Here is a 26,470-nt window from a genome sequence, read left to right on the forward strand (position 1 = left end):
CACAAACCGCAATGCTCAGTCTTCAATTAAGGGACACCTTAGGGTTCATTATCACACAATCGCTCCCTGTGAACCATGCCAAATGTTGTTTTGGCACAGAGCTTGCAAGATGAATTAGAAGGAAGTCTTCTCTGTAATGCCCTCTCCCGAATTCCCATTACCGTCATCAGCGTTTACGCCCTCCTCCCACTCGGCCCCCTCCCCCCACTTTCCAAGTGCCTTTTACTATTCAATTTCTCAACGTCAAACTCGATTCTCTAGAGGTGCAGTTAAAAATGCCACATCTCCTTTTTGTCTTCCGGCTCTCAACAGGCCTGCCATGGCTGCAGATGGGCTGCTCTCCACACCCCTTTTCGGCCTGAAGGAGCCACAGATGCTTTTTTCCCCTCCCGTCAGAGCTTGGAATACAGACAAGCGGCCAGTATTGGCCAGGCACACCCCAGCAAGCCCCGTTCAGGATTGAAACATGTCCCTACATCTAAGTAGAGGCGACCCGCACAGAAAGGCTGAGGGCGAAGGCAGGGCCCGCTCAGAAGTGAAAGCAGACACTGTGCTCAAAGCCAGTCACCCCAACCAACGGGACACAAGGTAAAAAAAAAAAAAAAAAAAAAAAAAAAAAGGCGAAGGCTGATGTTCTCTATTCCGTAATGCTCTTCCAAGTCTGAGGCCCACACTGTCGCCACGAGTCCTAAGACCACAGGACTGTAACTTAACACCTCTGGGGAAGGACGCCCCATTTGTTTCTTCATGAAAGGAAGGATAGAATGAGCACGTGTGCTGACGCTTCCTAGCCCTCCCGGCAATCTGGCATCCCACCATGGGCACGGGGCTGAGAGCGAGAAAGCACCACCACCAGAGCCACAGGTGAGGCTGGGGACAAGGAGGTGGGGGTTGCAGGCAGCGACAGTCAGGGAAACCGCACCGCGCCTAGGGCAGCCCACCTACATTTATAGGCGAGTGTGTGTGCATGGGCATGCCGGGAAGGGGAGCGGGCGGAGGGCAAGGGGCTGCCCAGTCAGTCGCAGAAGCCTGCTGACCTGCTGCACGCCCTTCAATGCATCTCCCAGCTCCATCCGATGACACTCCCGTACTGACTTCTCATTTAGAGATGCCCGGCTGTGACAGAAGGGGAGCTGAGCCCAACCACGGCACTCAAGTCAAGCTGTCAAATCAAAGCCATTAAAATAAAATTAGCTTAACGAACTAGCTAGACATCTAGGCCGTGCACCAGCGAAGGCGGGCTGACGCAGTGCAAGACGATGGGCGAGGCCCGCAGGGATCCTCTTTCCCTCTCGGGCGGCAGTGGGCAGGGGGCAGAGGGACAAACTGACGAATGGAAGGCAAACAGGCCAGAAAGACTTTGCCCACAAGATGTCTTGTGGAAATTTTATTATATAGAGTGTAAAATGAATTGTCAGTCAAATAAAAAGAACACTTTTTTTCTTAAAAACCACATGCATAACATTTTCCAATTGTCTTTTTTAATAGTTAGACATTTCAAGCATTATAAGAAAAATAAGGAGAAAAACCAGAAACTGTAACTTCAGTACATTTCAAACGGAATGTCCCTCAGGTCATTAGAAATGCAAGAAAAAATAGCTTCAATTCCGTTTTTTTTCCTTTAAAAATACATGTTATCTGTACAAGATACACTACAGTAAACACTGGAAATCATATTATCCCTTTTATTAAATCAAAATTATTTAATTCATAATGCGGTTAATACTAATTTATTCATCTAGTTAATCTGACAAAATATTACGAAAATATTTAAAAGAAAAGAGCAAACAACACCTTGGAATTAAAAATAGTTATAACTACATTTTTATACGGTTTAATGTTCCACAGTGTGTGTTAAAAGTTATACTGAATTTCTTAATATTAAAAATAACAGTATTTATATTTCTGAGAGAATAGAGAAAGGTTTTTTGTTTTGTTTTAAAAACAAGCTTGGAGGTCTTAGATAACACAGTTGCGACTGGTAATGGAGACATGAAACAAACGTATGCTAAACACACGAACACATTTTTATATTACCCCTTTAGAACTCTAGAAATTATACAAACCCTACAAAATGCCCCTCCCAACCCCTGTTGGACAGCAATACAATTATCTGTCTCAATTCAGAATTCACATCACTCATTACAATACATAATAGTTCAGTTTTTAAAAAATGCAATAAAACCAGACAGCCAAGATACAACAAATTAGAAGTAAAACATTAAATGAATTTACACATTTAAGAATACTTAAATACTGCTTTAAAATTTTTAAAAAGAATTTGTTACAGACCACCTAAGACTTCCAAGCCACTTTCTGTTGCAACAGAAAAAACTGCAAATAAAAAGGACACAAAACAAAACCAAACAAACCCGAAACCATCGTGTTGAAATGTCGCAGCTCTGAGGCCCGTTCCGGCGCCTGACTTTGTAGGTATTGCTCCAAGAAGAACCCCAGAGCTTATACATTTGAAATAACGAAAATAATGAAACAAAAATGATCAGCAATTTTTAGTAACTAATTTTCCTGATTTTTAGAAAAATTCCGTTAATCTAAATATAGTGTTTCACAGAACAAAACAATGGTTCTTCATCAAAAGGTTTGCAAATGTAAAAACCTCTGTTACAAACAGGTTTTCTTTGACAATGATTTTGAGGGAAAGTTGGCCACGAGGACACTGTCCTACTGCTCCTGTGGGCGGAAGGGAAGAGGAATTAGTCTGTGATGGCAGGTTCTCAGGTCTGTGTGCCAGTGAGGAGGTGACAGGTCACCCTCTCCCCTCTGGCGCCATGCTGGCACCGACACACACGGACAGGGCCGTATCCCAGCACCTCCCCTGGGTCTCGCGTCACGGGAGCTGGGCCAGTTAAAACCTCTGCTGCAGAGGAGGTCTTGGGCTCCTCTGCTAGGGGCTCGGGGCAGGGAAGAGCGGACAGTGTGAGCCGCTGTCGCCACCAGCCCTGACACCTGTTTCCCCAGGACCAGACCCAGACGGCCAATTTGGCAGTGAGTGGCCTAACCAGCTGAGTCCAGGGCCAGGAGGTAACTGAAATGTTATCCATGAGGACCTGACTGGCATCAGGTGGGAAATGTGCCCTGTGGGAACATTTAGACGTCTTCCCTTCTTTAACAAGAAATCAGTTTTTGGCCTCTGAACAGAACCCTCTAGGTTGTGCGCAGAAGAGGAAAGTTGGGCTCCGCCCCCGCTGCCCTCTCCCTGCCTCCTGCTGCTGCCAGGGCATGGCTGACGGCCTGGCCACTCCACCCTGCTCGAGAGCAGCCGCTGGAGCGCACCCTCTGCACATGTTCCTTTACAGTTAGGGAAACTGAGGCTTAGAGGAAGACAGAGACTACTAATCAGCCCTGAGGTCTGGGGCCCGGACTTGAGAAAAGATCAGGCACTTCCTTGCAGGGGCTGCACCACCAATCCTCCCACTTGGCCTACACTCTTCTTCTCTGGAGCGAGGAGGGACAGAGGGGCTGGAGCCAGGCTCTCAGCAGATGCAGCCTCGCTGAGGAGCTACGGGGCCCAGAGGCTCCTCCTAGCCCAGTGCTCTCATCCTGGGGTCAGCAAACACAGGCTTGGGAACAGGGGCTTGGGGCTAGGGAGTGGCTGCGGTGCTGGTGATTAGCTACAGACCTGGCTGTGGGCCTGTGCCTGCCCTAACGTCTGTCCGTAGAAAGCGACCTGCTGTCTGTAATATTCTGCCCAGGCCATTGTGTAGTCCGGTGGGGAGCTGGTCTGAGGAGCAGCACTGGCGGCGTGACCTGGTTGACAAAGGAGGAAACAGGTTATCGGGAGCAGGGGCGCACTAGGCAGGGCCCTTCCCAAAGGCCCTGGGCATCTGCTCTCCTTCCGGACGGCTGGAAGGCAGGGAGGTCTGGGAGGTGGTGCAGTGAGGCTGGTGCTGCAGGAGTGCTTGCTCCAAAAGGTGCGGTTAGCCTTTTGTTGCCCGGCCCCTGCTATGCCTGTGAAGACCAATTCTCACATCTGCCTTCTCTCTGCGGAAGCGCATTCTCTGCATCTGCCTGCCTGCCCCTTCAGCTCCCAGGGCCCCGTGACAGAGACGGAAGGCATGATTCTGGGTTGGGGTGGGGGGAGAAGGGGAGTGCCTAGCTTGGGTGCCTGTGATAGTGTCCAAATCCTGTAAACAGCTTGAACACACGCCCAGGTGTGTCTGGGAATCGGGATTTGGGGAAGACTGGGCAGCTGAACTCACACCAGGTCCCCTGGTGACCGTGACTGAACACCCTCACCTCCAACCCCTAGAAGGGCCATGAACCCGGCAATGATTCCAACACCAGGGGGACCATTTCTCTGGTGGCCTTCAACCCGATCTCTTCCAACCAGCAAGAAACATCCTCCAAACGCAAGGCACGTGAGATACCTCTTTCAACAAATCCCCAACCCTCCCGTCTAGTAATGGTGGAATATACGCAGAGTCTGGCACTAACTTTAGATGACTCCCCAGAGACCTCTGGCTTGCTGGGTCCCTCGCCCTGCTCTGAAGGCTGGTTTCATTTCTGGTAGTTAGAAAACCGACCTGCTTAAGAGAAACTAAGCACCCAGCTTCAATGTCCAGGTAAGGCCTCCTTCCCCGAGTGTCACCACCTTTCCTCATCTGCCCTGAAGCACCGAGACAGAGAACAAGACGCCCGGTCGGTCTGTTTGCTGGCCAGGTGGCACCCAACCCGAATCTTTCAGTCCCTAAGGAGACCAGATGCCACTGAGCCCACACTTCCAGGTGCCACGCCTACCTCGAAGTCCTTTGGAGCCCAGCAGGGGGAGAACAAAGAGGAGGGGATGGCAGGCCTGTGCTGGGTCGCAGGGCAGCCTGTGGTCACTAACTGACTATGCCTGGACTCCTGACAGAGAGAAGCAGGCAGGCACGGGGTGGAGGACGAAGGCAAATAATGAGATCAAGCCACACGGGGAAGGCATCAGGGAAAAAAGAGGTGACAGCGAGCCTTGGACTCTGAAGTCTCTGGGCTAGAGGGGACTGTGCTGCCGGGAGCCACAGGTTAGGAGGGCCGGGCACTCACTCTGTTTTTTGTAATAGTCTTCCCAGGCCTTGCTGTAGTTGGGCTGGCTGCTCTGCGGCTGGCTCTGCTGGCCTGTGCGAAGAACACAAAAGCAGTCAGGCCTTCTGGGCTCCTCACAGCCTCGGCCCCAGCCCGCCAACTGCAGGCCCTGCCCTGCACTCCTCCACCTCGCTCCTGGCCACACACAGCTCCACAGCCCTGCCTGGGAAGGAGGTGGCAGCTGGCAGGGCTGGGAGGGGTGTAACTAAGATCACTGTAAAGGCGGGGCTGGGCACACCGGCTGCCCCTCACAGGGCAACTAGCAAGGCTAGCTTGACCCTCTTCAGATGGAGACACGAGCTGTGGGTCCACAGACGGGGACTTGAGGGCCACAGCTACTGTTGTTTTGAGGCTCCCCAGTCAGCCTTCCAAAGGACAAAGACTCCAGAGGCTGCTGACCACTCTTCGTGTGGCCCTCTGTTCAAGATCTGGGGGCTGTGCCTCTGGACCAGCGGAAGTGGAGGGGCCACGGGGCGCAGGGGTGGGCAGCACCCGTGGGCTCCTGGACCCTATCCAGCCTCAGGCTGTGCTGGGGTAGGGCAGAGGGAAAGGGGATGCATGTGTTGGGGTGGTCCAGCCCTTCTCTTCCGTGCAGGACCCTGGGTTCACCCTCTAAGCTGTGTGGACAATGAAGACTGGGAGTGGCAGAGAAACAGCCGGCGCCCGGAAACACAGCCTCAGCACCGCGCCAGGCACAAGACAGGGTTCAAAGACTTGACCACTGCAGTGGGTCAGGACCTTTCCTTCTGCCCAGGCTGGGGCTGGCTCAGGAGTCCACCTGCCAAGGCCCACAGAAGACCCCCTCACTGTCTTGTCTCCTGTGAGGATTGTAGCCCGAAGCAGGCAGGAAGGGCAAACCACTGCAGAGTGCGCGCAGCCAAATGCTTTCTCCACTGGTCCACTTCACTGCAGGCTGAGGAGCAGTGTGGGGAAGCAGCAAGCAGCGGGAGGAAGAAGGGAAGGAGATGCTCCGCTTCCTCCCACAGGGGCAGGGCGAAGGAGGGACACAGGCAGCAAACACTCTTCCCTCTGACACAGAGGGCGCCAGCAAGCAGGACTTCACTGCCAAACAGTATTTCACCAACCCAAACCGGTTCTCAACTGCAAAACCCCAGAGTAAACAAACGGGCCAAGCTCAACAGCATGAGATGAAGGCTGCCCAAGGGTGGCAAGACCATTGGGCGCCTCCTGCGCTCTCCCTTCCTCAGCCCAACAGGCCTCTGCCAGTTCCACCCGCCAGGGGGCCGTTTGCCCTGAAGGCCTCCCAGGCCTCAGTGTCTCCAGTCAATCCTGGCCACCTTGCTGCCTGGAGGATTCTCTCAGACCAGAACAGCACCCAAAGGCCCTGGCACTGTGAGTGCAGCTCCCACTGAGACGTGAAGAGTCAAGGAAAGGAAACAGGGTCAGCCCCCGTGGTCAAGCATGCAGAGAGAAAGGGAATGGTGGGATCTGGGTGCTGTGTGGGTGCTCACTGCGGTGTTCTATGATGTTTGAAATGCTTCATAATAAGATACTGGGGAAAAAAGGGAAGAAACACAACCATACAATTTCAGAGCATGCAAGTGCTTTAGAATTCAAACCCAAACCCTTGATTTTACATGTGACAGAAGTGGAGCTCCAGAGAAGGCAGGGCGTGCCTAAGGCCACACAGCACTGGCCTCAGGACTCTGTGTAAGGCTAAAGTGGCAGAACCCCAGAAAGGGGGCTTAGGCCCTCCGAGCCAGGCTGTGAGGCGGGGCCTGCGGCCTGGGTGCTGTCAGAATCTGCAGACACTGAAGAAGCCTTTCCAAACACAGGACAGAAACTCCAGATGGGTCAAGAGAACCTGGATCGTACTAAGGTAAGCGTTCTGCTTTGCTTTGTGAAGGCCATGCCAGAGGAGCTACACCAGCTCTGAAACCCAACAGTGGTTCCTGAAGCGGCTGTGGGGACAGAGTGGGCTGGGTTTGATTCCCACCCGGACTTTCTCCTTCATAACCAGTCTCCCTGGAGAGGCGGGATGCAGCAGAGGTCATTCCCTAGCTGTCTGCTTCTGAAAAGTTCAGGAGATGAAAGCCTGAGAGGGGAGAGGAAGGCAGCCAGGAGCCAGCCCCCACAGGGAGTGGAGAAGAGGAAGAGCAGAAGCTGGCTCAACCTATACCCACAGCCCATCCATGCATGGGGAACAACAGTGACAGAGGCCCAGAGCTCTGAGGAGGACAGGTGGGCCAAGAGGGCCAGCCCAGAGTCCCCAGTCCGCCTGAGGTTTGTGCAGTTTCCCTCTGGGCCTTTCTCTGAGCATGCGCAACCCCCGGGACAGGCCTACAGGAAGCCCCAAGCCCCACCCAGAGGGCTCCTTGTCATTTGGGGAGGGGCATCCTGGGCCTGCTGGCTGAGTTGAGTGGGGGCGTTTTGGCCCCAGGACTTCTGTGGACCCCAGCCTTTCTGGAGGGCATGCACTCCCCACCCCGAGTCACTTACTTGGGACCTGCTGTGTGGGCTGCTGCCACGCCTGGTAGGTGCTGCCCCAGCCCTGGGTCAGAAAGGCCGGAGGACCACTGTGGATGACAAGAGAGTCACTCATTCCTATAGAGGGCAGGTCACCCCTGTCGTCTCCCTCTTCACTGCTCACCTCCCTCACCCCAGCCAAGCACCACTGGACCCCTGCCTGTCAGCAGTAGTCAAGTGATCACCCTAGTCCCGTCTATCCCCAGCTGAATCACAGCAGGTCACCTACCTCACGGGGGTGCTGTGGGGGTTCCCGTTCACCTTGGCAGCCATGTTTGGGAAGCACCCGGAGCTCCTCGGAGGAAAGGTACTGGGAAAAGGTGAAAGAAACAACAGAATGAGCGCCTCACATGGAGGGCTTGGCCCCTTCCCCCAGCCACAGGGCACCGAGGGGGCGGTCGGGATGGAAGACCCTCTGCCCTCTGGGAGACTCCCATCCCATTGCGGAGGTCAGTGAGTGATAGGCTGGAGGGACCACTGGTGAGATGAAAAGAAACGAGTCCTGCCCACGCCCAGAACTTCAGGCCTTGGCTGGCGCTCCCTAGAAGCAGCTGGAAAGGACAGGGGATCTCTTGGGAGCGAGTGAATTCTCCCGGGCAAGACTGATGCAAAAGACTCACTTTTGATGAGGTGGGGCAGGTGGCTGGCTGAAGGGACTCTGTCCGAAGGCTCCAGGTGCTCCGAGATTGGTCCCCTGTGGGGGCACAGAGGGAGCTCTCACCCGCTGTTGGCTGCACACCTCTGTCCTCTGCCCAGGCCCGCCCCGAGGCAAAGCCCAGCTATTGGGGGGATGGAGTCGAGTGAAGTCAGGACACCTATGCACTCATACTAGCCTTCCTTCCCACAGCAGGCTGCACTGCAGAAATGGCTTCTGCCCTCCAGCGACCAATTCCACCACACAGCCAGTCCTGGCACCACCACAACTGCCCTGGTATATCACCCTGGGGGTAGGGACCAACCTGCTTGACTCTCCCGTCAACTTAGGCTGGCCCAAGGCTCTTTCTGCCATTCTACGTCCCCATTGAGGTGAGCAGTGGCCCATCTGTCCTCCATCAACACTCCCTTTCTTTATCTGCCTTGAGGTGCCTGAAACTAAAGCCAGAGTCAATGAAAGCTGCCTGCTGGGCTGGCCGCCAGGGCAATGCCAGCGGAGTCCCGGGGCAGCGCTGGGGGGAGGCTGCTGCCCCAGCTGCTCATCTAAGCCTGCAGGAGAACCGCTCTGGGGCCTCGGCTGCTGCGGCCTTGGTGAGTCCTGCCAGGCTTCCTTCATTGCTTCTGGGCCTGGCTCTGGCACTCCCTGGGTCTCCGACCCTCCCCTTTGGCAAAGCAGGAAGGGGCTTGCCCTCATGTGATGTGAGAACCCACAGGCACAAGCAGCGCAAGGTTGCGGGAAAAGCTGGTACCTTGGACATCCAAAAGAAAACAGCTATGAGTAAGCCAGGTAGGGGAAGGACCTTGTACGTACGCCAACTTTCTCATCTATGAGCTGCCTGGCCACCTCGATCTGCTGGGGAACCCCCCTGATGGTGAATCTCCGCAGGTTGGGGTCGCTGTTGGGAGGGGGGTTCCTCTGAAGCTCCACGTGCGCCCCTGACTGCTGGTTGATGCTTTTGATGTTCTCACCCCCTGCGGACAGCAGAACACAAACCGAAGAGTAAGCAGCTACTGTGGCAACCCAAGGCTCTGGGGCACTTGGCTCCAGAAGAGGACTCGGGGGGATTTTGTGCACGTCGGCACTCGTCCTGACAGTAGAGAAGTACTCTGTATTTACTCCAAAGTGGTTGTAACTAAACCCAGGGCTCTCTCACTTGCAAAACTAGCTATTTGGAGTGAAGCTGGACTTCCTCTCAAAGCCAAGCTGAGGCCACAGATGCCATGTGAAACCTCCATGTGGAGGCCCTGAGTGGCCCAGTGACCAGGTCTGGCTGAGGCCCGTGGGTCTACACCATGGAGCTCACCCCTGGGGGCCAGCTGTGGGGCTCCCGCCCAGCCAGGGATGGCACTGCACTTCTTAGCACAAGAATGGTGAGCCAAGGGCCCCTCCATGACAATGGGGCCTTCAGCCTGGCTGTGGGCAACTGTCTCCATAGGCCTAACAGACCACAGGCCCAAACATGCCTGGAGCCCGCTCAGGCCTTCAGTATCCCACCCTGTCACTTCTCAAGTTCCTGCCTCCTCCATGGGGTGGCGGGTCTAGCCAGGCAGTGCAAGGATGGGGTGGAGGCCACAGAGACCTGGGTGGAGCAGGGCTAATGAAAATTCAGTTGGTCTCTTTCAAAAACCTGTGAGAGTCTCAGTCTCTTAATGAAATTTGCGTAATAAAAGCTCCAGCAGTGTAACAATAGTTGGATTCTTCTGAAATTCACAGAACTTGCAGATCTGCTCTGCTCAACTCCGTGGGGGATAGAGGGTTGCTAGGAGGAGCCAGACTACAAGGGTAACTTGGAGCACAGAGTTTGGAAAAGTGGAGAAAAAGGTAATCTGCTCCAAAGCTGGTATAGGGCAGCAGCGAGGCCCGGTGATCAAAAGCAAAGGCCAGGGGCCAGTGTCGGCCCCTCCTCTGCCCACAGTCAAAACAGGCCCTAAATGCCATGTGCCACCTCACCAAGACACCGTCCACAATCCACCAAACACTCCAAGCTTCCCTCCACCCACTGCCAGAAAAGCCCTGTCTCAACAGCCTATCAGGCCAGTCGGGAGGGAGGGGCTAACGGCAGACACAAGCTGCATCTTGCCAGGACTCTATAGGGGTCAAGGAATGAAGAAGGAGACTTCAGGTGGTCCTTACTGAAGGCAGAGCGGGGGCAGCCCTTACAGGGGAGAAAAGACGCCGGGAGACATGGCATGCAGATAAGGTCACATGCAGAAGAGGTTAATTTTAGGGTGGTTTTAAATTTAAAAAACCAACAAAACCAAATGTTGTGCCTGTGATTTCCTTAAAGTCCTGCTGGAGATTCAGAAAAGCATCCCTGCATTTTCTATCCTGGCCAGACCCGCCTGTCTGGGGGACACACCGGGCCAACGCCCACAGCTCTGATTTCCTCTGGGCCGGTGCAAGCCCCTCCTAGGTGACCTTTACCTCTGCCTTTTACTCAGAGGCCATGGATTTTATCTTCTCTGCGCCATGAAAAGCGGGCTCCTAGGCAATGGTTTTTGGAGAGCAATAAAGAATAGAGACTTGGCCAGGTGCAGTGGCTCACGCCTGTAATCCCAGCACTTTGGGAAGCCAAGGCGGGCGGATCGCCTGAGATTGGGAGTTCGAGACCAGCCTGACCAACAGGGAGAAACCCCGTCTCTACTAAAAATGCAAAATTAGCTGGGTGTGGTGGCGCATGCCAGTAATCCAAGCTATTTGGGAGGCTGAGGCAGTAGAATCGCTTTAACCCAGGAGGCGGAGGTTGTGGTGAGCCGAGATCTCGCCACTGCACTCCAGCCTGGACAGTAAGAGTGAAACTCCTCTCAAAAAATAAAAATAATAATAAAATAAAAAAGAATAGAAACTAAAATGCAGGCCATTTCCCCAGGCACACCTAAGATTCGAGGGAACCCTACTAGCCTCCACCCAGATCCACTTGGTCTGGAGGCAAAAGCACAAGGACGTGAGTGTCTGCGACTGAGAACCTTGCGGTCCCCAGATAGCTGAGGCCCCAGCCCTCCCCACTGGGCCCTGGGACCCTCGTCCCCAGGCCTTGGGAACATGCTAATAAGGTGAGGAGGCACCACAAAACCTTGCGGGGCCGGAAGGAGTTAATTTAAGTTCATCTTCTTTCAAAATGAGGTCACTAGCTTGGCACATGGTGGCTGTCTATAGACTCATTCAGCAGCCCGCTCCATTCTTCTACCTGATGGGGGGCAGAAGCGCCCCACCAGTGGCCCCCCGGCTGGACGTGAAATCGTAAAGCAATTAATCAAACCTGCTAAAAGGCCTGGCTGACAAGAGCAGGCTGGCTGCACTATCTGTCAATGTTGCTGTGTTTATCATGGAAATCCAGCAGGGGCCAGGGAGGCTCTGTGTCTGCCCAGGCCAGAGGCCAAGGAAAGTTGGGCCTGACTGCGTGGGGCTCCTCTCTCCCTTACCCAGGCGCGCCCATCTCAAGGAATAGAGATGCCTCACATGGGCCCTGAGGGGGTGTGGGGCTGTGTGTGTGTGTGTGTGTGTGTGTGTATGTGTGTGTGTGTGTGTGAGACACAGAAAGATCCTCCCACATCCGAGACGCTTATTAGGCTTCTTTAGGCTGCTATTCAAGCATGGGACACAGACCAGTTACTGCTTCGTTCTCATCACTGTTTTCTAGGAATCACTCAGGATCACTTTGTGAAGGACCAACTACAAGGGCTCACTGTGAGAACTTGTCATGGTGAGGCAACAACGCTCAGTCAGGGTTTAGAGACACAAGCAAATGAAAACTTCGCTGACAAAATGGTTTGCAAAAGGCCAAGAAATCTAGATCTAGCTAATCCTCAACCTACAGGCATCAACTAGTTGCAGTCTCACAGCGGCCAGGCTGGCGGTCTGGGCAGTGTGAGGCTTCTGGCAGCATCTGGTGCAGCCTGCGATATCCCCAAAACACTCACCAGCCCGCACACCTGTCGGCAAATGAACACAAACCCATATTGTTTCTACCAACTCTGAGTGGTTCAGCATCTAAAAGACAACACAGTTTCTTGCATTTTGCAAGAGCATAAAGCCCACAGTGTCCGTGAGCAGGGACAAGGGCAGCTCCTGGGACGTGAGTGTGGGGGGCTCCCACCTGCCCAGCTCTGGAAGTCTGCTGGTGAAGCATCCCCAAGTCCTGCCTATCCAATACGAGTGCCCCTCAAGCAGCTAAGAGATATTTGGTGATCAAAAAAATCTGAGAAACTCTGGAGAGACGACTGTCCTCTCCACATGCTGTCAAATACCTAATGAAGGCAAATACGAACCCCAGAGACAACGGAGGCCCCCGCTGGCAGTGAGGCCTGGCTTAGAGCCCCCCCGGAAGCCGAGTCCGCTGCCATACTGGGAAAGGCCCCACAGCCTCAGCCCTGGTCTCAGTAGCCTTTCTGGGTCCCAGGGCCAGCCAAGATGAACTGCTGCCATTGGCTGAGAAATATGGCTGCTCTCTCCCGGTTCTCAGTGAAGGACAGGAAGGAGCTACAGTAGCCATGAATGAGGGTTTCTTCCTAATGTTCTCCAAAATGCCCAGAAAAAACTAACAAATCAATGTTTATTTCCCTCCACAGAGTCCGGGACTCACAGTGAGTATGCAGAAAGGATAAAAACCATTTTCACATGTTGTGCGGATCAAGACCAAATACTCAAACCTGGTAAGGGAAAGAAGTGACACAGTCGAGAAGGGATTTTCACTGAGGATATTGTCTCAACCGTCCCTCTAAGTTCCTTCGAGGTGAGTTAATTACCCATCAGTCGACTGACAAAGACCCCCCATCTTGCACAGGGTATCTTTTCACCAAGCTAAGCTGCCCTCAACAGGCAGAGGGTTTTACTGCTGTCTTCTTCATATTCACAGGAAAACATTCACTTTGCCCCTCACAACAGGCCCGTCAGCAGCCTCAGAGAACCATGCCAAGCAGGGTTCAGCAGCCCCAGCCTGCAGCAGCAAAGGGACTTCACCAAAGGTTCTGGAGGCCCGCTGACCTGCCTTCCCTCAAGCCAAACAGCTGAAGGGGGATGTGAAACCCCAGCTGCCTCTTACCTTTGCCTATGACAAGGCCACACTTATCGGCTGGCACCGTGTATGTTATCTCCTGGACGCCACCAGGGGCTCCCACGCTCCAGTCGCCACGGCCACGACCTCTTCCTCTGGCTGCTGCCAGGCCTCCAAAGCCGTCTCTTTCCTGGAAAGATCACAGAGCTCTAGTGACCTCTGCCACTGCCACAGCACCACTGCTCCTCTTCTCCAGGGAGGAGGTTAAGTGACAGGATGCAATCAATGCCACCCATGAGAACCTAGCACCTTTCCACACTTCCCATTCTGAAGGGCTCTTTCAAGCCAGTATTGACACCAATCACGGGTGTATCCGGTGAGGGCCCGTGCAGACAAACACGCATGGTTACATAAACAGCTCCAGTGTACCCAACAGAAACAGGCAGATACAAACTCCAAGGCTGAAGCCCAGCGGCCTTTCTCCCTGGAGCTTTCCTCACTGGGCCCCAATCTACAGGCATCAAGAGCTGGTTTTTCCCCTGCAGCTGAGGCCCCTCTTTTCCATGGCAGACACATACTAGGCCTGTGGGAAGCCAGGTGTGCAGAGCCTGCTGACCCTCCCTGACCGGGCACTGCTGAGCCACACCACCTGGCACTCCAATCAGCAAGAAGGATAAATGGATTTTATTCAGTTTTAGAAAACTTCTTGGTTGTTGTGCCCCCAAGCAGCAGCAGCAACAGGTTCGAGGGTGACCATTTGGGGCTACTTTGGAAGGGAGGAACAGAGGGAACCGGCCAGGGCCTCCTCCCCATGTGGAGCTGGAGAAGTCTCTGAATCATTCTCCCACTGTTCACCCAGCAGAGAGAAAAACCTAAATCTAACAGCTGACAGAGGAAGAACCCTTTCATTCAGACGGCAGCAAGTCTCATTGGAGCTGCTGTCCGCTGAGTCATTTTGGAGCTGCAGTATTTAAACTCTCTTAAATGTGGAGGGTGAACCTGGTCAAACTAAGAGCTATTACATGGCACAGACTTTTCAACACACTGAAGAAATGCTGGGCAAAACCTGCTCATGTTGATTAAGAGTAAACTGAACGTTTACTCAGAATCTAAACCAGCAGAAAGCGGAGACAACTGGAGTGCTCTTCCCCCGCACTCTGCTTTTATGAGAGACAACTGCCAAGTAAACAAGGCAATTTTAGGAATTTATGTTCCACACAAGCACACGAGCACACAGTCAACTTTCTGGGCATGCCACAGATCTCAAGGAAAAGGTTTTCTCCCAAACATCTTACAGCCTCTGCAGCACAAGGTTCATAAACTCTTTTTTTTTCTTTTTTGAGAGATTTTTGCTCTTGTTGGCTGCTGGAGTGCAATGGTGGGATCCCGGCTCACTGCAACCTCCACCTCCTGGGTTCAAGCGATTCTCCTGCCTCAGCTTCCTGAGTAGCTGAAACTACAGGCATGCGCCACTACACCTGGCTAATTTTGTATTTTTAGTAGGGACGGGTTTCACCATGTTGGTCTTGAACTCCTGACCTCTGGTGATCCACCCGCCTCAGTCTCCTAAAGTGCTAGGATTACAGGCGTGAGCCACCACGTCCAGCTAATTTTGTATTTTCAGTAGAGACAGGGGTTTCACCATGTTGGTCAGGCTGGTCTCGAACTCCTGACCTCAGGTGATCTGCTTGCCTCGGCCTCCCAAAGTGCTGGGATTACAAGAGTGAGCCACTGCGCCTGGCCAAGGTTCATAAACTCTTGCTACAAAAAAAGGATGCCAGAGATCATTTAGAGCAGGGGTGTGCAATCTTTTGCTTCCCTGGGCCACACTGTAAGAAGGCTTGTCTTCGGCCACCCATAAAACACACTAACACTAATGATAGCTGATGAGATTTAAAAAAAAAAAAAAAAAAAATCACACAAAAAAATCTCCTAACATTTTAAGAAAGTTTATGAATTTGCATTGGGCTGCATTCAATGCTGTTCCTGGGCTGCGTGCAGCCCACAGACTGAACAAGCTTGATTTAGTGGCTGTTTTATAAACTTGTCTAATCCTAAGAATTGCCTGGGTCTCTAGTGAAGACCCAAGACCCTCCCCGGGAAATTCTGATTCAGTAGATCTGGGGTGGGGGCCTACACATTTGTAATTTGAGTAAGAACCACCAGATGGCTCTTAGGGCATCACATGGAGAGCACTGCCTGGTACAAAGCACCCCGAGTCTGCTGCTGGGAACACCAGACCCAGAGGTTCAAAGGCTGCTCCAAGGTCACATGACTGATGCCAGAGCTGGGACTATAATTTCCAATCTCTTGCTTTATTCTTCCGTTCTGGTCATTCTCAAATGTGTCCTCAGTCCTACCATCAGCTACAGGGGTTCCTAGCACTGTCACACAGGCTGGCTCACAGTCCAAAGACGTAAATGAAATCAAGTGCATGAAGGCAGCTTTAGGACTTTGGAAGATCCTGACGTGCTTTCTACCACTAAGACGATTTCACTAACATAGTTTAACATGAAATACACTTGATTATTTGAAACTTGGCGACCAATCTCCATGGTATTTCCCCACTTGGTTTAAATAGCCAGAAACTTACTGTGTAAAGGCAATCTAGATGGTGAGGTCAATAAAGGCAGAATAATAATTAATGAGCAGAAAAAACCACCAAGAAGACAGGAAAGAGGCTGATGTAGAGAAACTGCTGGCTTCCCATAATGTGACTTGAGATGCCTCAGGGTGACTGCTCTACTCTGTGGAGCTGCACCGAGAGCCCTGGGTAGCACTTTCCACTTCTGCAGCCCAAACGCTCACACTCCGCAGAGCTGGACCCACCTGGGCTGTAAGAATCAGCTCGCTGATGATGTGCGCTGCGTGCTGACACCGATCCGGAGGGCCCATGACCTGGGCAGCTCTTTCTGGACTAATCCCATCATCTGAGGAGCCAGGTAAGAGACAGGATTAGAAAAAAGCCCAACGTTAGAAGGAAACAAAGATTAATCTGATTCCCAATCAATATTCTTACCCGCGGTGCCAAAAGGGGCAACAGGAATACTGCCAGCTCCAGGGACTCTTTGGGAGTGATGTGGTTGATAGGAAAATGTGTGTAATTATATTGTTTCGCATATTTCAGGTCAATGCTCAATTCTTATGCAATTATAGCCATTTAAAAAATGTATCATTAAAGAACTAAAACAAAACTTGACTTTAAAAAAGCCAAGGGAGTCAGAGCAGAGCTATGGCAATAGCTTCCAGATAATAGCCTGCCATGTTTTCCTCTTTTCAGACCACGTTGAAAATTTTGCCATTAAGGCAAATTTATAAAATTTAAAAATTTGTCCTTTATTCTGAGATGTTTTGTCTTTGTGGTTTAAAATTATCTCCAATAAAATCAAAATGATATATATATATATTTAAATTTTACTTGGCAAAATCAAAAGCTGACATACTACGCATATAGTCCGAGGAGGAAAAAAAAAAAAAAAAGAAAGGCCTGGAAATCAAAGGTGACTGACATGGATCCAGGGAGGGAAAAGAAAGTTGGGAGAAGAAACTGAGATTGATAATCTGGGAGCAGAATGTTGCAAGGACAAGAAAGGTGAACACACATGAACCAATAACCAAGCTCTTATTTTGTAAGGTGTTTTATCATCCTTTCAACACTAAAGATTTTTGAATCATCAAACCCACCTGGTTTAAACTGAATCCTCACACCAGCATCATTCTGGATCTTTTTGATCATTTCCCCGTTTCTTCCTATTACAATGCCCACAGCAAACCTAGGCACAGATACCTAGGCACAGAGAAACCAAACCTCATCAGAACTTTTCACAAACCTGTCTTTTTAAAGGGCACTTTTTTTCCTTTTTTTTTTTTTTTTTGAGACTGAGTCTCGCTCTGTTGCCCAGCCTGGAGTGCAGCGGCACAATCTCAGCTCACAGTAGCCTCCGCCTCCCGGGTTCCAGTGATTCTCCTACCTCAGCCTCCCGAGTAGCTGAGAAAACAGGCGCAGGCAACTATGCTCGGCTAATTTTTGTATTTTTGGTAGAGATGGGGTTTCACCTTGTTGGCCAGGCTGGTCTTGAACTCCTGACCTCAGGTGATCCGCCCACCTCGGCCTCCCAAAGGGCTGGGATTACAGGTGTGAGCCACTGTGCCTGGCCAGGACACTTTATTTTATTTTTGAGATGCAGTCTCGCTCTGTTGCCCAGGCTGTAGTGGCACGATCTTGGCTCACGGCAATCTCCACCTACCCCAGGTTCAAGCAATTCTCCCTGCCTCAGTCTCCTGAGTAGCTGGGATTATAGGCACCTGCCACCATGCCCGGCTTATTTTTGTATTTTTTAGTAGAGATGGGGTTTCACCATGTTGGGCAGGCTGATCTTAAATTCCTGACCTCAAGTGATCTGCCTGTCTCAGCCTCCCAAAGTGCTGGGATTATAGACGCGAGCCACCACGCCCGGCCCAGGACACATTTTAACACACAACTTAGTTTTTATTATAGTGCATTACTGGAAATGATATAATAAAGGATATTTTTCCCTTTTAGGAATAACATTGTGGTTGAACTGCATTCTTAACTGTTAAATGCATCCAATTTGAGATTTGATCAAAATAGTTATAAAAATGAATAAACCTTATAGATAAAAGATGAAAAATAGTAATTTTGCCTTCCAATAAACACCATACACACAGTTACCCGGGCTGGACTTGTTACCCAGACTGGGTTACAGTGGCAACTGTAGCTCACTACAGCCTCGCTCTCCTGGGAGGAGTGAGCCTCCCTCCTTAGCCTCTAGAACAACTGGGACTACAGACATGTGCCACATCGGGCTAATTTAAATAATTTTTTTTGTTTTGGTAGAGATGATGTCTGGCTATATTGCCCAGACAGATCTCAACCTCCCGGCCTCAAGTAGTACTCCTGCCTAAGCCTCTCAAAAGCACTGGGATTACAGGCATGAACCACCATGCGTAGCCCTAGTGGTTCTTTAAAGTGTATTTTTTTCCTTCATTTTTCTTTTATTGTGGCTAAAATATACATAATATTTATCACTTAACCACTTGTAAGTACACAATTCAATGACATTACATACATTCACAATGTTGTGTAACCATCACCACTATCCATATCCGTTTCATCATCCCGAGCAACTCTGTATCCATTAAACAATGACTCCTCCTTCCCCCAGCATCTGATAGCTTCTACTATACTTTCTGCCTCTAGGCATCTGCCTCTTCTAGGTGCCTCAGGTAAATGGAATCGTAGAATATTTGTTCTGTATCCGTCTTATTGCAATGAGCATACTGTTTGTAAGGTTCATCCATGTTGTCACACACAACAAAATTTCATTTTCTAGGATAGATTCTGACCCCACTGCAACCTCATCAATAAATACAGGTTGCTGAGTTTGACAGAATCATGATATACATCACCAAGAAATCCTGAACTTTGGTTTTTACCTGGGCAACTGGTTAACCTCTAAAGCAAAGCTTCAAAACCAAGGGAAATGGCCCCATGCCCTGAAATGCAGCCAGCTCCCCTCACTGCAGGCTGATTCTGTTCCAGTCCACCCTCACACCCACCCTAAGAAGCGAGATAATTCTAAAGGTTTTGAGACAAAACTTAACTAACTTGCTCAAGGTTAAAGAGCTAACAGAAGTGTGACCTACAACTTTAATCCTCATCTCATTTGCCTACTAACCTGTAATTTAAGCATACCTCTATACTGCCTCCTCCCATTCGGGAGTTGAAATCACCACGTACACCCCGAAAGTCAGCTTGGTCTTTTTCTCGGATAATCTCTAGTACCATTTCTCTTGCTTGCTGCATAAACACAAACAAAAAGCATTATGAGAAAAAATTCCTGAAAAATGATACACCACCAGGTGAAATTTCAAGATCAAACCCTCTTAACTTGGGTTTAAAGGCGCTCAGCTTTAGGACAATTCGCTTACTGCTTATGGGACATGTAGGGATGCATGTATCAAATTTTAAGTGATGTGTTCTTTACACTGCCCAAATGTCCACACAGGTAAGGGTCCACCTTCTATAAAAAGCCTCAGTTGGGTGAGCACATCTGCGTGTGGTCAGAAATGGATTCCTATCACCCCTAGGTGTTTTTAAATTTTTAAATCTTTTTCTTTCTGATCAATAAAGTGGATTGACCTAGATGTTTCTTGGTGCCATTTCTTTCTAGCAGGAAGGGGTGTCTAAGAGCGCCCACTGAGGGCAGGTCCACGAGACAGAGAACTTTGTCAAGGCTTTATATCACAGAGGCACTCCAGTAAGTTAAAAAGAAAAGGCTGAAAGCTAAATACATTGCTTTAAACAAACAAACAACAACAACAACAGCAACAGGGCAAGCCTCTCTCATTTCTATAATCTCCTGGTGAGACTTCCTTGTGGACATCACTCTATCCCAGGCAGACTCAAGTGTCCTTCTCCCCAAAACACACACTTGGTGAGTCTATCGCTGCATGTCGGCCAGCCCGTGCCAGTACCAGCCACACAGGAATCTGTGCTAAAGACCTGCTGTACCTTACAACTCAAGGGAATGTGAGAACTGTGTCTAGGAAGAAACAAAACAAACCCGTCAGCAATTTACATCTTAGGACATTTGGAGAAATCTGGATATGTACTGGATACCAGATGACGTTTTACAAGTAGAGTTTTCTTAGGCCTGGTTATTCTTAGGTGATACATGCTTAAGGATTTAGGGGTAGAGTCATAACATCTGCCACTTCAATGATAAAGAAAAACACACACATGCACACACACACAGCAACACGTTAGGCAGGCTGAAGAGGTATATAGGTGCCCTAAATACAGCGGACTCCATCTCCTAAATGAAAAAAAAAAAGTGAAATACAGTTTTAAAATTTAAAAAACACTAAAACCCATTAAGTTAAAACTATTTCCTGCAAATTTATGGGACATTAATGATATATTCTTTGCTTGAGGTTTTCCCTACAAAAGACACCATCAAAGGCTGTGAGAGAGAAAGAAGGCCTCTGAGGGAGGCAGTCAAGAAGCAGGCACTCTGTGGCCCCCTGCAGCCTTCCACAGGCCTGGATCCGACACCACCACAGTGCTGGAGCCCACGGCTGGATGCTGAGCAGGGTGGGGAAAGGCGAGAGGCAATCTGGTTCCTTAAGTGCCCAATTGTTCACACTGAGAGAAGGCCGGGAGCTCTGGAGGAGACAGCACATGAGGACTCTGGCCTGATGGAAGTGAAGGACCGCATCACTGACTGGAGTCCCCAGGCAGAACCATGCCCACCACTGCCCTCACTCCTGTTCTAAAACTGTTATTTTTACAGGTGTACCTTAACCAGCTTAGCTGAAGGATAGGGTTCAGAACTGGGAGAAATATTTTGCCAGGGACTGGAAACGTTCACTCATCAAAACCCCAGTGCTCCTGGAGAAGACCCATTCTTGATGGCGGCCTGGCTCACCGAGGAGCATCACCCTGGAGCTACTCTGAATGTGGCAATGGCAAGACAGGCTGCAGGTGGCAGAAAAAAGTACATCTGTGTTTCACTGAGGACAGACAAAAACCTTACACTCTCTGCCTACTTGAATTCCTGCTACCAGCAAGACATGGAAGGAGAGGACCGCCCCAGGGGATTGAAAACCAAGCCCCTTACTGCTTTCAGCCAGTGGGGCTGTCTCCCATGGCAGCTCGGGGCGCAGGACACTTGCTATGAGGGTGCCCAGGCACTTGGGTGGCTCTGGTACCTGTGCTCACCTCCAACCTCAGCTGAAGGGCTTGCAAAATAAGCCCAGAAGAGAATGAGGAAGTAACAGCCAAGCAGAGCCTGCATCTAAGCTGATCACAGGTCAGCAAATCAAAACTGCACCTGGAAGGATGACACGGGGTAAACAAAACAAAACAAAAAAAACCGCCCTGAGCCGCGCCACCAGCAGAAGCGGGGAACTGTTCTGCAACGCACAGTCCAGAACAGTCACCACCAGCCTCAGGTGTTACTGGGCATTTGAGGTGTGGCCAGTGTACATGAGGAGCTCAGTTTTTATTTAATTTGAGTGAATTTAAATAGCCACAAGTAGCTAAGGCCTCTGGTTTTGGGCAGCACAAACCTAGATTCTTTTCATCACCAAACTTTGTTGAGGAGAGCAGTTTACCTTCAAAAACGGAGCAGCCAGTTTCACAATTACTTGAGGAAGATAAAAGCTCTAGGGTACCACCAAGTGACAGTCCCACAGCCAGGACTCACCCAACCCATGGCTCTTTCCTACCTGTACTTTAAATGCATCTCCAGTGATACGAAGAGGCTTGTCTGCTCCCGTGGGCAACGGGCCATCCTGGATCATGACCATCTTCACTCCTGTCCGCTCCTGTGGGGAACACACACCGGCACAGCCCTCACTGTCACGAATAATGCAGGGCAGCACAAAATTGGATCCAGTCACACCCACAATAAGCCCAATTTCCACCTACCACCAGGGACTGCCTTCCAACCTGGGCCATGAAGCTGGCTTCTGTGACAGCAGACATATAGGTTGAGTAAGACCATGTCCAAATGCGAGATGTAAAACCATCTCCTAAAATGATTCCAGTCCCCGGAGTACCTAAGCACTGAGGAGCTACTTTTACTGAATGCCAGGCACTTGGCACACACTCCATCTGACATTATGTGATTAGAACTTTCGTGGAACTGAGAGTCAAGTCCTGCCATCTTTCTACTTTGGCGTGTAACGGCTCTAGGTCCGGAGCTAATGAATGGGGGACCAAAACTTGGAGGCTGGGATCCCAAATGATAAACTCTCAGAATCTACATTAGGATACCATCCTTACAACCGGAACCCAAGGACCGGGTTATGAGATGGCACGCAAGGGAAGCCACAATCCTTTACTTGCAACTGCAAAATCCCTTTTCTGAAAGAAAAGTCTATTTATAATTCATCTGGCAGCAAAACTGAACTCATGTCAATGTATTTTTTGCTTTTCTCTGAGTGTATTATTCTATTTAGCTACAGAAATACGCATTTGATTTCAGGGTACTACCCCAGAACTTGCTGGGAGTGTCAAATTCTGAAACGTGTTTGGTGCCGAGTCTCTCAGACGAGGGATTCTGGCACTAACAGGAGCTAATGCTCATGGAACATTCACTCAGTAACAGGCTCTTACATAAGAAGAAAAGAACAGCTATTATTTCAGCTCCATCACAACAGTGAGGCCTGCACTTGCCCCTTCTGACACACAAAGACCCTGAACCTTCAACAAGTAAATGAGCACATTTAAGATCAATCAATGAGGGAGGAAGAATGCTGGGTCCGAGCCTCTGACTCCAAATACTGCACTTTTATCTGAGATGCTGTCCTCTGATGATAAAAGCAGCCCTCACAGAGCTCACTGCCAAAAAGGCTGCTCAAAGTTCACAGGGGCCCTGAAAGGGCACACCTGCCCCAGTACTTGGCGTCACACTTGGCATCAGGCGTGGCTGTGGTGTATGTTCAGAAGCTGTCTGTCAAATGGAGGAAGGAAGCCTTAGCATCATGCTGTGCAAAGCCAGCCCAGTCAGGGAATGCCGGCCGTGAGCAGATCTCCTGGGCCAGGAAGCTGAAGACCTGCTGAGAGCGGCTGCTGTGCTCCGCGCTCCGGGCTTACATACCTGCAACTGCTTGATTGTTTCCCCTCCTCTGCCGATGACCAGACCCACTTTAGATGCGGGAATGAGAATCTCCTGGATTGTGCTGTTGCTGTCTATGTCATTATGAAAGCCAGGTCCATTTCGACAGCGGTCCACAATCTGTCCCAGGAGCCGTTTGGCTTGTCTTTGGGAGGGAAAAGAACCACAAGAGAACCAGCATTAAATGGAGGCTCTAGGTGTGCAAGACAGGGAAATAGCACTGAGGGAAAAACCTGCGGGAGTCAGGGCAGCCCTCCATCCAGCTCCAGCTCCTGCCCCAACCCGGAGGTCTCTCTGCCATCCGCCACGCTACCGGGCTGGAATTTAAAAGCAACACACACCATAGTACCAACGCTGCGACACAGAGCCTTGCCGCCCCTTTCAAGCCTGCCCTCTGCTCATGCTTATGTCTCCACAAAGGTGTCGTCTCCTATTAGGATGCCAGCTGCTCTGGAGGCAGAGACCATCTTTTATCCCTTTACACCTCTCTGTTCCCCCATCCAACATGACCCTTCTCACAGAGTATACTCAGTATACATTTGTTAAATAAATGCAGGCAGGATAGACAGCCAGCAATGAGAAAGATGGGAAGAAAGCAAGCAAGGATTAGTACTCACTGTCTGAACTCCCATACTCCACGCTGCTTCTTCATAACCAACAACACTGCTCTATGACTTTTAAGCTAAGGCTATGAATCCCAGTTTGGTTCCAAGAGGTGGGAAAGGGGGAGGCGGTGCTGGATGCATCTGTGCACTCACAGACACCTGCTTTGGGCTTTCCATGGCAGCCAAGTTGGGACCCTGCATGTCACATGTCCTGCCATTTGTGTTGATTTCTTGGGCAGCGGGGGAGGGCAACTGTAACATGGCGACAGCACAGCCCAGACCACCAAAGTCATCTGCTGGGCCAATTTCCTTTTCTGCACCAGAATTTCTCCTGGCTGTTATTTCTCGTATTTATTCTCTAAATTGCCACACACGATCTGCTTTTTGGTTTCTCTAATGGAGAAGAATTCAGCTACTAAACAGGCTGGCTGTGCTGCTCACTGAAGAACATGAAATTTGTTTCCTCCTAAAGTTATAATCCCACTGCCTCAGGTCCTTGGGTAGACAGGAAGCAGGAGCGGTTAGAAGAGTAGTAAGAAAGAAGAGAAAGGCAGGAAATAGATGTGGCCTTTTGTAGTCTTGAGCCTTTGCGTACAGAGTCAGCTTCGTGTATCTTCCCAGTTACAGCAGCTTTTTAATATTTTGCTTGTGTACTAGATTAACCTGTGTTGGAAGAAAAACGCTTTGACTCCAGCAAACCATCCAGCTTGCCCTGTAATGCACACCTGCCAGCGATATTTATTCTGGTTCACTGCTCGCAATGTGATGGCAGAACAAGAGAATTTAAGCTCATCTAGACTCCCTGAGAAATGGAAACAATAAAACAACCCTACCTATTGAGCCAGATATAATCTTAGCAGTCCTGACCCCAAATGCAGTGCTGCTCTGTAGATTGAAGGACAGCAAGCAGGCTATAAGTCAGTATGTTTCCCTTTCCTGGGAGACTCTTGGATTTATGACGCCTGCACCTGGTATAAGGTTCTGAGTTTGTGAGTAACAGGGTAGGAAAGCAATGTTAGTCTTAAGGCTGTTGCAAGGGCGCCAAAAGTCAAGACATCCTCTGGCCAGTCCGTACGGCCCTCTGAGTAGAGCAAAGGTCACGAAGAGTTGACTCATTTGGTTCACAAATATCAGAAGGGTAACGGGATCAGCCTCCAGCCAAAAGACCCGGTACCAGGATTCTCAGTAGCTCACCAAGTGACTGGCTTACTAATCCAGACCTGCTCAGGTAAAGGAGGTGTTAACAAGGAAGAAGTAAGTTGATTAGAGCATTCAGGTGGGGTGAATGTACACTCCTGAGACCCTGGTTTGAAGGAGAAGTTATGACAGCTGTGGGATTTAGAACGAAGGTGATATCTCGTGTACTTAAGGTAACAAAATCCCCTGGCACAGAACCTCCCAGATTTTTTTCCTGTGGAATTATTTGCCTGTGTGGCCAGACTGCAGCACAGATTCACAGTGTTCAGTAACAGTGTTGCCCTTCCATTTCTCCCCATTTGGGGAAGGAGGAAGAAGAGTGAAAGAAAAAGTAAATAAAATAAACTTACTCAATACTTTCTGGGGTTCCGGTAAGTACACAGGGCCTCTCTGGAATCCCAGAACTCTCTATAAGAAGAATCAAGAAGATGAGGGGTGTTGGTGGGCCCCGGGCACATGCACCTCTGCCTCTGTACAGACTCTCTCTAGGGCTGCTTCCTAGGCCAGCCCCGCAGAGGCCCAGGCTCCCAGAAAAAGACAGTTTGCTTCCACTTGTGGACAGAATATGAAGCTGGTAGCTCCACCCTAGGTTCTCGAAGCAGAAACAAGTCCCACAGGGGAAGCTAGAAGGACGTGACAGGGTCTGTGAGTTGGTCCTGATTACCCGTCTCAGCTTCACTTCTGAGCCATTCACACGCTAGTAATTGTTTCAGTCCCTTTATCGTGCTATTCCTCAGTTTCTCCATTTGCAGCTCAATGGTGATGTGTCTGCACACGGCAAATAAGCTAGTACACTAGGAAGGAACTTCATGACACATATATCAGGACATACCAGTTACTGCATGAATGTCCCAAGAGATCAGTGACATCTATGTGGAACTAGGCCATTTAACGAGAGAAACACGTTACTTTCTAACACCACACGATGCCTCATTTTGTTCCTAAAAAATGTGCTTCTTAAAATCCTTCCTCAAAAAAATGAAAGAGAAACAGCTAACAGGAGTTACTGCCTTCAAGACACTGTAATATGTATCTTTTAAAAGGACAAACATTTTTCTAGTCAAATGTCCTTCAAACCCCCTCCTTTGCAATGGAAAGAGGTCAAGCTCAAATTAGATGACAAAACCATAAATACAATAAAAAACTGTTCTTCACTCCATCTCTCTCCATATTGCATGGTCAAAATGAACCCAGCTAGGAAAGGTTGGAAAACATGTTCAGTGAGTGCTAATCCAGCCAGGACCCCCAGATATCCAGTTCCCACAAAGGGAAGGGACAGTCTCATCCAGGGGAGCCTCCCCTGATGCACACAGTCAAGGAGTGACCCCAAAGCCGTAGGATTCCTACAGGCCCCACTATGCCACCATGTCTGGCGTAACATTCTGGTGCAGAAAACATAGGTCCTAGAGTGGCAGGTGTTTGGGAAGGGGCCATGTCTGGCCACAGAGCTGAGGGAGGGTTTACCCCAGAAGCCAGATACGAGGCCTTATCTCCGGGCCCACCTTTGCTCTGATCCTTCTGGTTCTCATCTAGGAGTCCAACTCCCGAAGTGCACGGAAAACACCAATCGCATATACTTACCCAAGCAACAAGCAAAGTACCGAATCTGGAAATTTTTGCAAAATACTGATTTCTATAAAATTGGTATCTATTTTTAAAAAGCCCTTACCTGAAGCAATCTGAATTTTGCAACCAGATTCTGCTTGAATCCGTGAAATCTGCTCACCTCCCCTGCCGATAACTGAAACAAATTGAACAGGGTCAGAATACACGCCCCCATTCCATATTTCACCACGCATGAATG

General features: G+C 50.1%; 1 protein-coding gene across 6 annotated transcripts in view; it reads right to left on the reverse strand.

Annotated features, from left to right (window-relative positions):
• Positions 1–1,356: 1,356 nt before the first annotated feature.
• Positions 1,357–26,470, reverse strand: part of FUBP3 (far upstream element binding protein 3) — a 58,949-nt gene continuing 33,835 nt past the window's right edge. For 4 of the 6 annotated variants that reach the window (XM_010360946.2, XM_030919791.1, XM_030919790.1 and 1 more), the window contains 15 exons: positions 26,336–26,407; positions 25,017–25,074; positions 22,847–23,009; positions 21,471–21,569; positions 18,934–19,038; positions 16,902–17,004; positions 16,047–16,147; positions 13,266–13,407; positions 9,035–9,195; positions 8,190–8,263; positions 7,799–7,879; positions 7,543–7,619; positions 5,044–5,115; positions 3,641–3,768; positions 1,357–2,691 (listed from right to left, as the gene is read on the reverse strand). In XM_010360946.2, coding sequence (XP_010359248.1) covers positions 2,683–2,691; positions 3,641–3,768; positions 5,044–5,115; positions 7,543–7,619; positions 7,799–7,879; positions 8,190–8,263; positions 9,035–9,195; positions 13,266–13,407; positions 16,047–16,147; positions 16,902–17,004; positions 18,934–19,038; positions 21,471–21,569; positions 22,847–23,009; positions 25,017–25,074; positions 26,336–26,407 — 1,445 coding nt within the window. In that variant the 3' untranslated portion in view covers positions 1,357–2,682. The remainder of the gene's footprint in view (positions 2,692–3,640; positions 3,769–5,043; positions 5,116–7,542; positions 7,620–7,798; positions 7,880–8,189; positions 8,264–9,034; positions 9,196–13,265; positions 13,408–16,046; positions 16,148–16,901; positions 17,005–18,933; positions 19,039–21,470; positions 21,570–22,846; positions 23,010–25,016; positions 25,075–26,335; positions 26,408–26,470) is intronic. The other 2 variants (XM_010360948.2, XM_030919792.1) reach the window with 1 other exon arrangement.

This window comes from Rhinopithecus roxellana, chromosome 16 (assembly GCF_007565055.1).
Source record: "Rhinopithecus roxellana isolate Shanxi Qingling chromosome 16, ASM756505v1, whole genome shotgun sequence".
Lineage (NCBI taxonomy): Eukaryota > Metazoa > Chordata > Mammalia > Primates > Cercopithecidae > Rhinopithecus > Rhinopithecus roxellana.